At 37.7% G+C, this 17,825-nt stretch overlaps 1 protein-coding gene across 16 annotated transcripts in view; it reads left to right on the top strand.

The window, feature by feature from the left end:
• Positions 1 to 17,825, top strand: part of LOC123005391 (titin) — a 124,081-nt gene that overhangs the window by 67,555 nt on the left and 38,701 nt on the right. For 6 of the 16 annotated variants that reach the window (XM_044399242.1, XM_044399127.1, XM_044399119.1 and 3 more), the window contains 10 exons: positions 30 to 1,467; positions 3,244 to 3,373; positions 5,648 to 13,096; positions 13,217 to 14,446; positions 14,496 to 14,900; positions 15,060 to 15,134; positions 16,092 to 16,196; positions 16,248 to 17,374; positions 17,424 to 17,487; positions 17,638 to 17,688. In XM_044399242.1, coding sequence (XP_044255177.1) covers positions 30 to 1,467; positions 3,244 to 3,373; positions 5,648 to 13,096; positions 13,217 to 14,446; positions 14,496 to 14,900; positions 15,060 to 15,134; positions 16,092 to 16,196; positions 16,248 to 17,374; positions 17,424 to 17,487; positions 17,638 to 17,688 — 12,074 coding nt within the window. Of the gene's footprint in view, positions 1 to 29; positions 1,468 to 3,243; positions 3,374 to 5,647; positions 13,097 to 13,216; positions 14,447 to 14,495; positions 14,901 to 15,059; positions 15,945 to 15,996; positions 16,035 to 16,091; positions 16,200 to 16,247; positions 17,375 to 17,423; positions 17,601 to 17,637; positions 17,689 to 17,825 lie in introns of those variants that run through there. The other 10 variants (XM_044399207.1, XM_044399151.1, XM_044399143.1 and 7 more) reach the window with 6 other exon arrangements.

Genomic DNA, 17,825 nt, shown 5'->3' with positions numbered 1-17,825 from the left:
TGAGGCAAAAAATGACAAATTTCTTTTAGGGAAGAAAAACCGGAAAAAGTTGACCTCAGACCCATCCCTCACATACCCAAAGCGGAGCAAAAAGTCACCCCTCACCGCGACCAAGTCCAATTACGTAAAACTGACAAAGGAAAAGAAGTTCAAGAAGAACGCGAAGTTATTGTTGATTCGAAAAAAGGGGCTTATCCGCCTGATCCGACCGAATCTGCAGTTCATGGTAGAGAAGTTTACGTGACGAAACAACGCCAAACACAGAGGGAAAACGTGGGAGATAAAGAAATAACAAGACACATCACAGCTACTGAAACCACCGACGTCGAACATAAAGCCAAAACGCAAGAGAAACTAGTTCAGGGACAAGTACTACCAAGCAATCCTCCTGTCTTCACCAAGAAGATTCAGCCTTGTTTGGCCTTTGAAAACACTTCTGCCCGATTCGAAGTCGAGTTTGATGGAGACCCGCTACCGAAAATCACCTGGTACCGCGAGAATTTCCCCATTACGAGTTCCCCTGACTTGACCATTTACACATTTAGTACCAAATCGATATTGGTACTTCGTCAAGTCTTTGTGGAAGACTCTGGAGTCTTTAGTGTCGTTGCAGAAAACCGAGGAGGTACTGCAAAATGTAGCGCCAATTTGGTGGTGCAAGAGCGACGTAGCCAGGCACGTGGCGGTGCTGCAGTACCACCTAGTTTTGTCACAACTATCCAAAGTGCTAGTGCCAACGTGGGTCAATTGGTGCGATTTGATGCCAGAATCAACGGTACTAAACCGATCGATGTCTATTGGTTGAAAAACGGCAAGAAAATCTCTTCTGATATCCGTTACAAGACTTTGGAAGAGGACGAAGTTTATACTCTTCTCATCATAGAAGTAGTACCTGAAGATTCAGGCAAATACGAGTGCGTGGCTATGAACAGTGCCGGGGAAGCCCGTTGCGAAGCTGACTGTCAAGTGACTCGTCCTGCCACCCCCTCAAAACCCGCCAAACCTACCACCCCCACCGGTGAAAAGGCCCCCAGCATCGTTGAGCCTTTGAAAGACCAGAAAGTCCGCGAAGGCCAAGCTGTGGCTTTCCGATGCAAAATCACTGCCAAGCCGGCTCCAACTATCAAGTGGCAAAAAGGCGATAAGATTATCAAACCGTCCAAATACTTCCAAATGGTCAAAGATGGGGATTATTACACTTTGAAGATTTCCGAAGCGTTCCCGGAGGATGAAGGTGTTTACAAATGTGTGGCTTCGAATCCGGCTGGTACTGTTACGCTGCAAGCAAATTTGAAAGTACTGGCGCCTGAAACGCAAGAAGTAGCTCCGTCTTTGACGCCCATGAAGGATGTTATTGTGCCGGAGGGAAGTCCAGCTCAGTTTAAGACGACGGTGACGGGGAAGCCGAAGCCGACGGTGCAGTGGCTGAGGGAAGGGTTCCTAATTCCAGATTCGCCAGATTTCCAGGTGAGCCTAAATTTTTGCATTAAAAGTGATGTAGAAAATTTTTATTTTGATTTTTTTTTTAAATAAATTAAAACCGAAAAAAGCGAAAAATATGCAGGATGAAACAATTTTTACATAGGTACTAAATTTCTCAAATCAACAAAAAAGATAATTTTTTTATATAGGGTATTTTTTCAATCTTGAATTGTATAAATAAATAAGCCTAAGCAAACAATTCATTTTTTTCTTTAAATTTCTTTCCTTTGCATTTTCACAAATTTTCGACAATTTAGAAAAAAATTGTGTACTGATCAAACCATCTTGCATTTATAAAATTCTAGGAGAAGTAAAAAACTGACAAAAATATTACCGAAAACTTTTAAAAATTGAGTCTGAATTCATCTAGAAATTTTTTTGTAGATTAGTTATGTGTACTGATTTATATTTTGTTTTATGTTATGTTTCTACATATTTTTTTAATTTTATTTTTTATTCTTTAAACAAAAATAACTTTTAATTTCTGTTTACCCCGTTTTTTAATTATCTTCGTTGCGTTTAGCAATTCAACTTTCTTTTTTTTGGAAGTTTTTTGTTTAAATTTAAATTTTTTTACAGTTTGTACTATTTTATATTTTTTGTATCTACACTTTTCCAAAATTTTTTTAAAATTTATTTCAGTTGTTTTTTCTAACTATTCTTTATCTTGCTTTTTTAATTATTTTTCTTTTTCTATTTCAATTCCCATAATGTTGAATACCTTGCATGTTTTTTTTATTTTTGCCATTTTTTAAATTATTTCAAACCTCTTCTTGCATATTTTTTATAGTAGACACCTGTACATAATTGTTTCATTCTAATTACTGTTAATTTTTATAAGTTTGTATCGTCAAAATTAGTAATTCAACTTCATTGAAAGGCTTCGTTAATTAATGAATAATGGTATATTTTTGATTATTATAATAGAAATCAAATCATATTTTTTAGTTTTTTTACATTACTTTGTAAATTTTGAAAGACAAAATGTGATTTTAAAAGAAGTAAAAACAAAGCATGTTTTAATTGATTTTGTGTTAACGAAATGAGACCTACGAGTAGAATTACGTTTTTCCTCTACTTTTTTCTGATTTCTTGGGCCACTTATTTCTTAATTTTTAAGGATTTTGAAATATTAGTAATAGAGAAATTTAGTTGGATATAAGAAGAATACGTGATTTTCAAGATTTTTATTTCATGAATACAAAAGTACTAAAGCACAATAAATAGATAAAAAAATATTTTACCAATAATCTTCTCCCGTTTGCATGTTAGAACTGCCTCTAAAATAAATCAACGCAAAATATGGTTCTTATAGTACAAAACTGAAAAAACAATAGTTTCAAAACAGTGTTAATTTTCTTATTAAAGTCTTATTTTACTACAATTCATAATAAAGAATGATTTATTTTTAATAGGTAGAACTGTAGCCAGACCGGTATTGGGTACAGTTAAGAGAATTGAAACATCAAAAGCTATTTACCGTGAAACTTACTTTTGAACTCAATTATCCGAATTATCGACAAAGCCAGCGAAGCATGTTGTACGTTGGCAAGCAGTTTTGTAACCAAATTACAGTTTTATGGATCTTGAAACGGTCCTAAAATACCAACTCGACTAATTCTTAAAATAAATCTCCCAAGAATCATAAACCTTGATTAAAGTTAATTTCTAAAATTAGTAACTTTCACAACAATCAAATTAAGAGCTCTCTTTGCCTCAATTGCTTTTGCTCCAGTGACTCTGTAATGAATTTCCTTGCAGATGATCCATGAGGGCAACAACGCCGTCCTCCTGATCTCCACGACCTACGAAGAAGACTCTGGGACTTTCACCTGCAGGGCGACCTCCTCGGCCGGTCAAGTCGAGCGATCGGCCAAACTGATCGTCAAAAGTAAGAAATAAATTACCCTTCACCCCTTATTCGGAATCGTTGTTAGTTGCGCTTCTCTTTTATAAATTTTTAACAATAAAGGTGATGGGATTATTGTAAAGTTCCAAGTGAGATGATATTTAGGAGTGAAACGGCTTTGGCACTAATCTGCTGGGCTTATTGTTTATTATATTGTTAAAAGAAATGTATCGTAAATATTATGCATAATTATTTAATAAACTGCTACTGAAGAGTCTTGTCGTTTCAAGTGACCTTTAAAATTCGAAATAGACCGAAATCCAGACCAGGTGCATTCAATGCATCAGCACGGTCTACTTGTAAACAAAAATCATAAAGTGGGGTCGTGTGCACCATGACACACGCTGGCAACTATTTTAAACTTCCACTGGATTACATTACAGTTCTAAATTAGGAGACAGCTGGCCAGATGGCCGCCGACTCCAAGAAATAAAACACAATTCTCGCAAAAAAATTTATTCAATACATCAAATTTTACACCTGCCTGGCCCAACTTCAACTTCTGAAACAAATTTTTTTAAGAAAATTCAAAAGTAACACACTTACCCCTTTTTTTGGTCACTTGGAACCACAAAACCCTCGCCCGGGTCGAACCAAACCCGCGGAAATTCGCCCCGAAGGGGTGAATTTCGCGCGGGTTTGAACTTCTCCACACACATCCTCACTCGACCACTGCACATGTTTGAGTGACTCTGCAAGCACCTCACGTGGTACCCGTAGTAGGGGGTGCGTACTATGCGTGAGATTGTGAGTCATTTTTCCGACGGAAATAGCCACCACGCCAAAACGGTGTCATTTTTGTGACTATTTCGTTAAAAAAAAAGCAATTTTTGATAATTTCTCACGTAAGTGGGTCAAAACAACTCGGCTTGATCAAGATTGGCAGTAATGAGCCGTTTGTGCCAACTTTACAAAAATACACCTGTTCTGGTTTCTTAAACGTTTTTTGGAACGGTGTTCGCACCTATGTCTCAAATTGTATACACGTGTGCTAATTTTTGAATTTTGTGTTTTTGATCATTTATTATTTTTATACGACACGTATTGTGCATCGTGGCGGTTTTTGGATGGCTTACAGGGACGTCACGAGGATTATTTTTATATTACAATGACTAGAGAGTTGAGACAACAATCACTCATACGAGTGGAATTTGGAATTTTCGAGTTATTTTTTCATTTCTATTTTAAATGTAAATAAGATTTATTTTTACTGATGTGTCTTGTATGGCGTGGCGATGCGGATGATTAACTAAATTAAGGTCGAAGAATAATTCGCTTTGCAATTTGTAATTTGTATGGCCATTTATGGACAGCTTTGCAAACATTGCATCACCATCCAAATAAACCTTGGCCATTTATTTAAAAGGTTCTATTTTATTGTATGAAAGTTTTTTTATTTTCTCTTTAAAAAAATATTTTGATAGAAGCGAGGAGGCTCATCTCGTTTCGAGTTTTAATATCTCTCTTTTACAAAAATTATTACATTTAAACTAATCAAAATTATAGTTTTTTTTCAATATTTTTTTTGTAGCATAATTGTTATTAATTGACATCCTAGGTATATTTTTGTTTTTAAAACTACAAACTATTTTTTTTCTTGTAATAAAAGTTTTTTAATAATGTCCTCATTTTTTATATTTCTTATAATTTTTGAAATTTATTAAGTGCCTTAGAAAATATTTAAAATATTTAAAATGTAAAATTTTATTAAAAAATTCTGCATTAATTTTCAGAGTTAAGAAATTTTATTTATAAGAATGATTTATGTCAAATTTTTAATAGAACATAAGAAAACAATTGAAAATAAATCAAATTAATCAGAAAATCATAATTTTTATTTATTACTGCAGGGAGTTGAATTATATTAATACATACTCGTACGTATTGAAAAAAATCTGTTGGATTAAAATCTGGTTAGGATTATGAGAATATACCTTAATTACATTAATTATTAATTAAATTAAAACAAAAATTATTTTTCTTCTATTTTCAAAAAAAAATTTGATTCTCAAAATGCAAGACAAACAGTGTGTATATTTTTTTATTCAGTTTTACCACCATGTTTTATTAGAAGAATATTTATCAAAACTTTTTGATTATTCATATTTCATCCTATTTAATTTTGTTTCTTTGTCCTCTTATAAATGATAATTAAAAAAATGTTTTTTATCCATAATTTAAAAATGATTGTTGAGTGTCTTGTGTGTTAATTTCATTTCATATTTAAAAACCGTCACCTCAATGCCCACCTTACAGGCCGTCCTGGAACATACCGCAAACCAGCAACCACTGACTTATCTCCCAAAGACTTCTCCAAAGCTGCGAAACAGCCTCAAGCCGGCCCTGGCCCTGGCCCTGGTGGCCCGGGCCAAACTTCACAAAAAGCCGTTTCTGGCTCAAAAGGTGGCGTGCAGCAACCCGTCGATCAAGATGAGTTGCCTATGGGTGACGAAACGTTACCTTGGCGACAAGTACACAAAAAGCCTCAAAAAATTGCAGGTGTTGAAGAACAGAAACCACAACAAGCTCAACCCTGGACACAACAACAAATAACTTTGAAGAAAACGCAAAGACAGACTAAAGAAATTGTAAAGGAGCAAATTGAAGATGTGCAATTGAAACCTTCCAGGATTCAGAGTAAAGAAGTTGAGAAGGTTGAGTTGGAGAAAGTTGATCTCAAACATAGGACCAAAGTAATGACTACAAAAAAGACTGAAGAGATTTCTTCTTTGGATAGGAGAGTTGATACTGAAGATACGACTCTATTGAGTGTTGATGAGAAAACTAAAACTGATAAGACTGAAAAATTGGAAACAAAAGACTGGCGAGGACCTCGAAAAGATATAAGACGGGATGTTGAAGATACAACTTCGTTGTCTGTGGAAAAAAGAGAAAAGATTGAAATTGAAAAACAAGCCGAATCTAGGGATTGGCGAAGCCCTAGAAAAGAAGACACAAGTCTAGAAAGAAAGAAATATGTTGAAGATACAACTTTATTGTCATTAGATGAACGAGAGAAAGTAACAGAGACACAGGAAACAAAAACTCGAGATTGGCGTAGACCTCGAAAAGAAGATACAAGCATAGAAAGACAAAAACATGTTGAAGATACAACTATGTTGTCGGTTGAAGAAAGAGAAAAAGTAACTGAGAAGAAAGAATCTGAAACTCGAGGTTGGCGTAGACCACGGAAAGATGATACAAGTGTTGAAAGACAAAAACATGTCGAAGATACAACTTTGTTATCAGTTGAAGAAAGAGAAAAAGTAACTGAGAAGAAAGAATCAGAAACTCGAGGTTGGCGTAGACCACGAAAAGATGATACAAGTGTCGAAAGAAAACAATCCGTTGAAGATACAACTTTGTTATCAGTTAAAGAACAAGAAAAAACCAACGAAGCCGAAACAAGAGGTTGGCGCAGACCTAAAAAGGAAGAAATTAAGCATGTTGAAGATACAACTTTGATATCAACTGAGAAAGTTGAAGAAGAAACTAAGCCTTGGCGCAAACCTCGAAAGAGTGTAGATTTGGTTCAAGAGCAAGAAGAATCAATCCCATGGAATAAACAAGAAATTAAACTAAAACCGGCACCTAAAGAGAAGAAAGATATCCCTAAAGAAAAACTTGAGGAAATTCAATTGAAACCGACAAGACGTGACAGCAAAACCATTCCAAAAGAAGAACTGGAAGATGTTGACTTGAAACCTCTTTCTCTTCAAAAGGCAAAACCTATTGAATCTGACCAACTGGATAGAGCACAAGTTGAAGAAACTAAAGAAACTGTAAAGGTTGAAGAAAAACCTAAAAGGATAGAAAAGAAAGAAGAACCTGTTCCTTGGACTCAACAACCTATTACTCTTAAAAAAGCTCCAAGAGAGCCGAAAGAAGTACCAAAGGAAAAAATTGAAGAAATTCAATTGAAACCTACACGACGTGGTAGCAAACCTATTCCAACAGAGGAATTGGAAACAGTTGATTTAAAACCTGTTTCTCTTCCAAAAGCAAAACCTATTGAATCTGACCAACTGGATAGAGCACAAGTTGAAGAAATTAAAGAAACTGTCAAGATTGAAGAAAAACCTAAAAGGATGGAAAAGAAAGAAGAACCTGTTCCTTGGACTCAACAACCCATTACTCTTAAAAAAGCTCCAAGAGAGCCGAAAGAAGTACCAAAGGAAAAAATTGAAGATATTCAATTGAAACCTACTCGGCGTGGTAGTAAACCTATTCCAAAAGAAGAATTGGAAACGGTTGATTTAAAACCTGTTTCTCTTCAAAAAGCAAAACTTGTTGAAACTGACCAATTGGATAGAACAGAAAAAGGACAAGACGCAGAAACTAAAGAAATTACAAAAGTTGAAGTAAAACAAGAAAAACCCAAAGTAATAGATAAGAAAGAAGAACCTGTTCCTTGGACTCAGCAGCCTACTACTCTTGAAAAAGCTCCAAGAGAGAAAGAAGTACCGAAGGAAGAAGTTGAAAAAATTCAGTTGAAACCTACCCCACGTGGTAGTAAACCAAGAGAAGAATTGGAAACGGTTGGGTTAAAACCACTTCAAAAAATCGATCTAAGTGAAACAGATAAGATATCTCAAGCTCATGTTGAAGATACCACTATTCTTAAAATTGGTGAAAAAGTTGATAAAACCGAGAAAACCAAAACTAAACAATGGCGTACAATGAAAAAGGAGGGTGAAACGGAAGAAATTATTAAGGTGGAAGAAGATGAGCAAATACCAAAAGTTGAACAAATACCTTGGAACAGACAAGAGATTACTCTTAAAAAGACTCCTCGGGAACAAAAGGAAACACCCAAAGAGAAAGTTGAAGAAGTACAACTTAAACCTACAAGACGTGGAAGTAAACCTATACCAAAAGAAGAATTGGAAACTATTGATCTTAAACCGATTTCTCTTCAAAAAATTAAACCGACGGAAACTGAAGAATTGGTAAAAGCACATACTGAAGATAGTGCGATTTTACATATTGACGAAACGGTTGAAGAAACAGATAAAATAAAGAAAAAACATTGGCGAAAGATTCGTAAGGAAGGTGAAGAACAAGTTGAGGAGATTGAAGAAATAGTTCACAAGGAGCCTGAAGAAAAACCCAAGGATAAAAAAGAAGAACCAATTCCTTGGCATAAACAAGAAATTGTTCTTAAAAAGGCACCTCGACAACCAAAAGAAGTGCCAAAAGAAAAGGTTGAAGATGTACAATTGAAACCAACTCGACGTGACAGCAAGACTATACAAAAGGAAGAATTGGAAACAGTTGATTTGAAACCTGTATCTCTTCAGAAGATTAAACCTGAATTGGTTGAAAAGAAGGTTGATAAAGCGTTTGTTGAAGATAAGACAATTTTAAAGGTTGGCGAAAAGGTAAAAGATACAACTAAGAAAGAAGAAACTACCGAATCAAAGATGCAGCGGATAATTAAACAAGATGAAATTCAAGACAAAGAAATTATTCAGGAAAAGCAACATGTTGAAGATGAAACAATGCTTGAAATTGATCAGAGAGAACAAATACAAAAGAAAGATGAAGTGCGTCCTTGGAGAAAACCTAAGCAAGAAGAACAGCCTAAACCTAGGTCGCCTAGTGAGGAAGAAATGCCTAAACCTAGCTTGCCGACTGAAGAAGAAATTGAAAGCACTGAAGAAAAACTGGAAACAAAAGGATGGCGACGAGAAAGAAAGCCTAAAGAAGTGCCAGAAAGTACTGAAACGCCACAGCTCAAACCAGGTGTTTTAGAAGATAAACCAAAACAACAAAAGTTTGTTGAAGAAAAAGAAGAAATTCCGTGGAATAAACAAGAAATAGTGCTTAAACGTATCCAAAAAGATAAAAAGGAAGTGGTTAAAGAACAAGAGCAATTTGCATTAAAACCTGTAAAGAGAGAATCTAAAGCTGAAGAAGTAATTACCAAAGAAGATGAGAAGGTTCATCAAAAAGATAAAGCTTTGATTGATATAAAACAAGAAGAAAAAGTAGTGATTAAAACTCGGAAACAGGCTGAAAAACCTAAGAAAGATGAGCTTGTTCATACTGAAGATAGCACGATGATTGCTGTTTCTGAAAAAGAAAACGTTGAAGAACAACCTCAACCTGAAACAAGAGGCTGGCGAAGACCTAAAAAGGAAGAAAAACCTGTGGAAGGAGAAAAACCAAAGGACACGGTTCACATTGAAGATAGCACGATGATTGTTGTTTCTGAAAATGAAAAAGTTGAAGAACAACCTCAACCTGAAACAAGAGGCTGGCGAAGACCTAAAAAGGAAGAAAAACCTGTGGAAGGAGAAAAACCTGTGGAAGGAAAAAAACCAAAGGACACGGTGCACATTGAAGATAGCACGATGATTGATGTTTCAGAAAAAGTTGAAGAACAACCTCAACCTGAAACAAGAGGCTGGCGAAGACCTAAAAAGGAAGAAAAACCTATGGAAGGAGAAAAACCAAAGGACACGGTTCACGTTGAAGATAGCACAAAGATTGATGTTTCAGAAAAAGTTGAAGAACAACCTCAACCTGAAACACGAGGCTGGCGAAGGCCTAAAAAGGAACAAAAATCTGTGGAAGAAGATAAACCAAAGGATAAGGTTCATGTTAAAGAAGAGAAACCAAAAGAAGAAGAAAAACCAAAAGAAGGCGAGAAGTCTATTGAAGAACTCAAACCTTGGTCCAAACCCAAGCCAGCTCCTGTTGAAAAGGTTGAAGAGGAAGTTGTTCCATGGAATAAACAGGATATTATTCTAAAGCGTGCTAAAACTGAGAAGAAACCGATTGAAAAAGAATCTTTAGAAGAAGTGACTTTAAAACCATTTAAGAAACAACTCGAAGAAGCTGGAACTGAGAAAGCTATACTAGAAGATATAGAATGGACTAAACCAACAGTAACAGAAGAAACTGTTGAAAAACCATCGATTGAAAAAGTTAAGCCATCCGAACCAGCGATAGATGAAACAAAAGCTAAAGTCGAAGAGGCAAGACCTTGGCGTAAACCCAAAGCAGCACCTGCCGAAAAAGTTGAAGAAGAAATTGTTCCTTGGAATAAGCAAGAAATTGTTCTCAAACGTGCCAAACTTGAAAAGAAACCGATCGAAAAAGAGAGTCTAGAAGAGGTTGCTTTGAAACCATTTAAAACTAAGATTGAGGAAGATGTTCCTGAAGAAAGTAAACCTGATCTTATTACAACAACTGAGAAATCTGAAGTTGTTGACAAACCATTCTCTAAAAGAGATAAACCCGGCAAAAAACTTATTGATCTTCCAGTAGAGGAAGTAACTCCTCAAATTGAAGAAATTTCAGAGAAACCTGAAGAATATTCAGACAAACTTAAACGAATTTCTAAAAAACCTAAAGATATTCCTGAAAAGCCTGAAACAGAGCAACTTCAAGTTCCTTGGACGCAAGAAGCCCTTAAGCTGAAGAAAACTCCTAAAGTTCAAAAACAAATTGAAGAACAACAATTAGAAACAGTTAGTTTGAAACCAATACCTAAATCGACTGAACAACCTCAACAAGCTGAGATATCTGAAGAAGAAGAAGAAGAGGAAGATGAAGAAATTCAACCGTCACTAGACAAAGAAGGCAAAGTACGCCAGATTAAACGAGTAAAGAAAATAAAGAAGAAGAAACCTAAAGAAAAAGTAGAAGAACAGGTAGTTTCTAAAGAAACTGAAGAGATTCCAGCACTTGAAAGTGTTGAACAGCCTGAATCAGTAATTGTAGAAACTGTTACAGAAGTAGAAGATGTGGTTGTTCTTAAAGTAGATGATAAACCTAAGCCTAAACATAAGAGAATTAAAGAGGAAATTAAAGCAGAAGTACCTGAAGTTATAAAACTTAAGCCAGTAAAAAAAGGAGAGAAACCTCAGGTTGAAGAACAACTAGAAACAGTTGCATTAAAACCAGTTCCAAAATTCACACCTGAAACTGCCGAAGTTTCCACAATCGAAAAGAAACCTCGACGAAAGAAGTACAAAGATGTAGAACTTCCTGAAGACGGCGAACGTTACGTCCCTGAAGAAGTCGAAAAAGTTGAATTTGACGAAAAACCAAAAGAAATTGAAGAGAAAGCAGCACTACCATGGCGAAGGGAATCTAAGCCCAAACCTGAAATTTCCGAAGAAGAAAAAGCGCCACTTAAAATCGGTAAAGGTAAAATACCAAAAGATAAAGATGAGAAGGAAGAGATTCGTCTCAAACCAGTAAAGAAAGATAAACCGGTAGAAGAAAAACCAACAGAACCTTCAAAACCATTTAAACCAGAAGATACTGGATTTGTTCCATCAGAATTCGAACGCAAGAAGTTTGAACCGACACCAAAAGAACGTGAAGACAAACCAAAAGAAGAACAACCGGAAGAAATTGTTCCTGAAAAGAAACCAAGTGAACCTCAACTTGAAGAAACAGTAACAACATCTTGGAGACGGCAACCGAAACAAAAGATTGAAGAAGTGCCTGAAGAGAAAGAGTGGCCAAGGGGAAAACCAAAACCCCAAAAAGACGAAAAGCCTGAACCGATTAAACTCAAACCGTTCAAAAAGGAAAAACCGGAAGAACCGGTACAAAAAGTTATTCTAGAAACAGTAAAGTTGCAAGAACCAGTTGTTACAGTTTTGGAAGAAAGAGACGACGGTCTTAAATTTACACCACACGATCGTGAAGAACAACCAGAAGAGGAGAAAGAAAAGAAGAAACGTTATAAGAAACGACCAAAAGAAAAAGAGGAAGTGAAGCCGGAAGATTTGGCACCAGTTGAAACTACTCCTACAGAACAGCCGGAAGTTAGACAATGGCGTAGAGGCAAACAATTGCCTAAACCAGAAGAAGAACAACCAGAAATTGTAACCTTGAAACCAATTCCGAAAAAACAAGAAATCAGCCAACTTGAGCAACCTGAACAACCTGATGTTAAAGAACAGAAAATCAAAACTCAAAAGGTGATCAGAAAGTCCAAATCTCATGTTCTTCCGGAAGACAATGAAGGAACAGAACTTATCCCTGATGAAGAAAAGCCGGAATTAATACCAACAAAATTAGAAGAAGTTCCAGAAAAAGTCCAGGAAGCAGTCACGACTCAAGAATCGGTTGCTCAAATCACTCTCGCCGAACGCAAAATTGAGAAGGTTGAAGAACAGAAAGAAGAAAAAGTCACCGAAGATGAAGAAATCCGCTTCCAGAAAGCAATGAACGTTGCTGTTGTTTCTAAAAAGAAAACAACAGCTCAAAGGATTGTCCGATTTGACGATTACGGCCAGCCAATCCCAGAACTTGAAATTATTTCACAGAAACGGATAACCGAAGGTATTGACAAGGTTCCTGAGGAACCTCTTCAGGAAGATGTTGATATTCATGAAGAGAAAACTGTTCATAAATCAATTGTTCAAAAAACTATTAGAGAAAGAACTAAACGCAAAACTGTTGCACCGAAGTTTATCAAAAGGGTTGAGCCTGTGGTTTCTGAACCTGACAAACCGACACAACTCGTTTGCCAAGTTGAGGGAACACCATTCCCTGAAATAGCTTGGTACAAAAATGAGGTACTTATGCACGCCACTGAGAGAGTCTTCTGGAACATTGTGGAAAATACGGTAACTTTGGAGTTTGCTAAAGTCGAACCCCAGGACATTGCTGTTTATTCCTGCAAGGCCACAAATCCGGCTGGAGTCGCCACTTCGACTGCAAATCTTGTCATTTTAGGTACTTGGTGTGGAGTTCGTGTGTTGTTTATTATATTTATTTTTGCATGATTTATTTTTTTTATTTTTGTGTTAGATCTTTGAGTGTCTTTCAAACAATGAAATAACAATACGGTTGCAGAAAAAGAAGAAAGCGGTGTTGCTCCTCACTTCGTAGAACCTCTTAAACCGCAAATCATCGAAGAGAAGTCCAAAGCGGTTCTTCGGTGCAAAGTCATAGGTCAACCAACCCCGCAAGTCAAGTGGTTTAAAGACAACAAGGAGGTGGTTCCAACTCGCAGTCACCAAGTCAATTACAACCCCCAAACTGGGATTGCAACCCTTGAAATTCTCAAACCGACCTCCGAAGACGAGAAAATCTTTACTGTCAAAGCGGATAACAAGTTTGGCCAAGCTGAATGTCGCGCCAATCTCGTCATCTCTAAGGCAGTTACAGTGACACAACCCTTGGTCATGAAAGCCCCTACGATTATTAAACCGGTGGAAGCAGTTATGGTCAAACCTGATGAAGAGGTGGTACTTGAAGCGCTCTTCGAGGGTGTTCCAGCGCCTGAAATCAAATGGTTCAAAAACAATAAAGAAATCAAACAAGATGATGACTATGAAGTTGAGACAAAAGACAAGAAAACTATCCTCAAAATCAAAAAGAAGGTCAAAAAGAAGGGTGGGAAATACGAGGTTCATGCAACGAACCCCAAAGGGGAAGTCCGTACTTCGGGTACTGTAACTGTCACTCAAACCATCACTCAGGAAGCCCAACCGCCCAAATTCCTCAAACCGATTAACCCACAATATGCAACAGTTGGCGAAGTGGTCATACTCGAGGCCACAGTCGAGTCGATTCCTCCTGCGTCGTTCCAGTGGTTCCAAAAAGTGACTCCTATTATTTCAACACCTGAGATGAAAATCGTCTCAGAGGAAAACCGGTCCACTTTAATCCTAACTGATGTCACTCCTGAGCAAGCCGGTACTATTACCTGCAGGGCCGAAAATGCCGTCGGTTCAGTCACTTGCACTGCCTCTCTTAACGTAGTCGACGAAATGGAATGGGAAGAGACTCGAGAAATGGCGTATCCAAGATTCGTCAAACCTTTGACACCAATAAGTGTCATGGATGGCGAAAAAGTGACTTTCAGTTGTGTGGTCACTGGCAAACCAACACCCAAAGTCCAGTGGTACCACAACGACCAGCCTGTCAAAGAAGCCAAAGACGTTGTTATATCCCAAACTAGTGAAGGAGTATGTCAATTGGCTATTTCTGAAGTGTTTCCTGAAAATGCCGGAATTTACACTTGTCGAGCAGTCAACAAAGTTGGTGAAGCGATCTGCAAGTCATCTCTCATTGTTGAAGGTTGGTACCACTCTTTTAGTAGAAATATCAGCCTGATTTCTTTTTGTAGCTTATGAATACGTTCCTGATTCGGAAATTGTCCACTTGACCGGTTCTGAGGAAGACCTCCTGGCCGACAGAACTATTAGTGAAGGTCCCCTCTCCGACAGCGACACTGAATGTGCCCCCAAAATCATCAAAAAACTACCACAAGTCGTATCGACGAAAGATGGCGATGTCACACGACTCGAAGTCAAAGCGGTCGGAAAACCCAAACCTGAAGGCAAATGGTTGAAACAAGGGACAGAAATTGTACCATCTCGCGAGTTCCTGATCGAAAATTTTGAAGATGGAACTTCTATTCTCACAATTTCAGAGGTGTACCCGGATGACACAGGTGATATCGTCTACGAAGCCCAAAACCCGCTCGGAGTTGCAGTCACAACCACACAATTACTTGTAGAGAGTACTGAAGGTAAATGGAACCAAATAAATCAAACCGTTTGGTTCTAATAATTGTAATAATGATAATTTTTCAGCAACCTTGCCCTTATCCCTAACTTCCACAATACTCTTTCAATTCACACAACACTTCACTTGTTTTGGAGGGGAATTAATCGAAATTTGGTTTTAGGTATCTTGGGTACTAAGGAGTACCGCAAACCCGAATGGGTTACCCACATGGAGGAGCTCCAAGCGGCTTTGAAAGGTAAATCCAGTGTTGCAACTAGTGTTTCGCATGCACGTTCGTTAGAAATGTCCACCGATAGTCTCGAAGTACCCGTAAAACGAAGTGAAGGTAAGGCTGGTGCTTCTGGTGCTCCCTGCTACTTGACCGAACCAACCGAATCGCAAGCTTCCTCTTTAGCTTCAGTCTATAGTGAACCAAATCAGGCAACTAGAGCCAAAATGTCATTTATTGAGAGTGCCATGACGGACTATCTCAATTCACATAGACACTCTTTGAGTTCTGTGATGGAATTAATCGACAGGAGCGAGAGAACTCGTAGATTCGCCGAGGAAATAATTGTTGATGAACCTGTAGACTACGAGGAAGTATATGTGGAACCCCAAAGTCGACAATCGCCCCAACCCTTTTTTATCCTTTCACCAATTGAGGAAAAGAGTGAACCCTCGACTAGGAGTAGTAGTTTCAGAGGAAGTAACGGTTCTGAGAAAAGACGGTTCGATGCCAGGTACAAACTATCGAGTTCTTGCGATCCAATCCCTTCAGAAAGAGTAGCGTGTGAGTACCAGGAGAAGTACCTCACTTTTCCAAGAATTAAAAACGAAGGGGAAAGTCACAATTTATACAAAAATTACTACGATGAGACTATGTACCCTTTGGAACCGCGAGAACTCGACCCTTGTGCTTTCCAACAGCTACACACGGCCGATAGTCAAGAAGAACTTCAGGAATTTTTACTTCTGGAAAGTGAATGTATGAGTGACCGAGGACGGGGTTTAGCATCTGCATTTGTAGAATCAATGGAAAATGTTGGAGGTACCACCGATCAAGGTAAACTAATGCTAATGTGTCTGCTTACTAATCTTAGTGTTTTCTCAATTAGAACAATAGTACCAAACTATGGACAGGCAATTAAGTAAGGTAGGTCAATTTTTGCCCATGTTTGTACGATAAGGTACTAATCTGTGATTGGTTTAGCTTCTCAAAGTCCGCCAACTTTCATACAAGAAATCACAGATGTCCGAACTTCTGAAACTGAAACCATCAAGTTTGAGTGTCTATTTTCGGGAACCCCTACTCCAGGTACTTGAATTTTTGAAAAAACTTTTACAATCAAGAAATGAATAATTTCAGATATCATCTGGTACCACAATGACAAAATCGTGCGAAACACTGATAAAGTCAAGGTTCGCATCGAAGACAACAAGACTTCCTGCACCATCACCGAGGTCACCAAGGAACACGAAGGTACTTACGTGTGTAAGGCAGTAAGCGACGTCGGTTTGGCCGTCACCAAGGCCAAACTCTACGTCAAGGAAGTACCAGAAGAAAAGAAGAAAGAACTCCTAATCAAGAAAGCCCAAGAACGTGAAGAGAAAGTGAAGAAAGAACGAGTCACCATCGAGAAAAAACGCACCGAGCGTCACCGGAAGAAAGTTGTTGAAACTCGCGAAGAAGAAACCAAACCCTTGGAAGTAAGTGAAGTTACCACAATCGAAACTACGGAACAGATCCAAGTCCAAGAACCCAAACCCGAAACTGCTACTCCCAAACTCGACATCCAAAAGCCTCTCAAAACCGAAGCTGTTGCTTCATGCAAGAAAATTGATGATACAACTGAAGTGATTGAAGAAGAAAAGGCTAAAACCTTGTTGTCTCCAACCGAACCGATGGTGTCTGAACTGATCCAGCCTGGGGAGACTGTCAAGGATATTACCCAAACCAGGCCACAGACTCGAAGAGCTAGAACTGAAATTGAAGAAACAATCGCCGAATTTGCCAACATTACGGAAGTCAAGTTAGAAGAAGTAATCGAACGTGTGGAAAAAATCATCAGAAAGAGCGAAATGAAAATGGCAAAGGAAGTCACCGAAATGTTGGATTTCATCAATGTCAAGCAGTTCGGACCTGGGGAGCATCCTCTAAGAGAAATTGCCGAAATAGGGTACTTACTGAAGAATGGAATTACGACGAAAGAAGTCACAGTTTTGTATCACGAAAACAAATTTCCGTCTTTGACCAGTCCTCAAGCACAGTCAGCTTTGGTCAATGTGGTCGAAAGGAAGGGTCATGGTGCCCTTATTTCTGAAGTTTTGACCGAAGAAACGACAATTGATGAGAAGCAATTAGCCGCAACTGTAGGATTTAGAGCCCTTATGAAGATGGTGGAGTCAAATTATGTCACTATTGAAGAAGTGATCACTAGTTTTACACCGGAGGATTTCATCCAAAGGGCTTGGGAGTCATCTGAAGTAACAGAAGTACGTGTTTTTGTCACTCTTGGTGTTTCCCTAACTCGATTTGTTGCAGTCTGTCACCAAGGCATCTTTCAAAGAAATGGTCACAATTAAAGAAGAAGTTGAAGTATTCGAAGGTGAGTCTTGTGTGAGCTGTGCATGTCCTTGTGCCATATTTGTAAAAAAAAATAAACTTTATGCGTTATTGCCTGCCTATATTTTATATGATTGTTATAATTGCCTCAATAAAGTATCCCCAAAGAGACTGATGTAGTTTTTATATTTAGACACAACAAAAGTCGTTAAGAAAAAGGGTAAAAAAGAAACTGATGAAGTTGGTAAGTTGTTAAGCTTCACGTGAAAATTACTTTAATTCTTTGTCGTAAATATTTGGTTTTTGACTGTCTGACTGGCAGCAAGGTAAGTGCTGCCACAAGACGAGAAAAACTTTGCGCCATCTCTGCGCTTGATAACC

Source organism: Tribolium madens, unplaced genomic scaffold, assembly GCF_015345945.1.
Source record: "Tribolium madens isolate multiple individuals breed KSU strain unplaced genomic scaffold, Tmad_KSU_1.1 Scaffold_11;HRSCAF=98;Tcas5.2_LG3b, whole genome shotgun sequence".
Lineage (NCBI taxonomy): Eukaryota > Metazoa > Arthropoda > Insecta > Coleoptera > Tenebrionidae > Tribolium > Tribolium madens.
The sequence above is the reverse complement of the archived record's forward strand: the minus strand, read 5'-3'. Positions and strand labels throughout refer to the sequence as shown.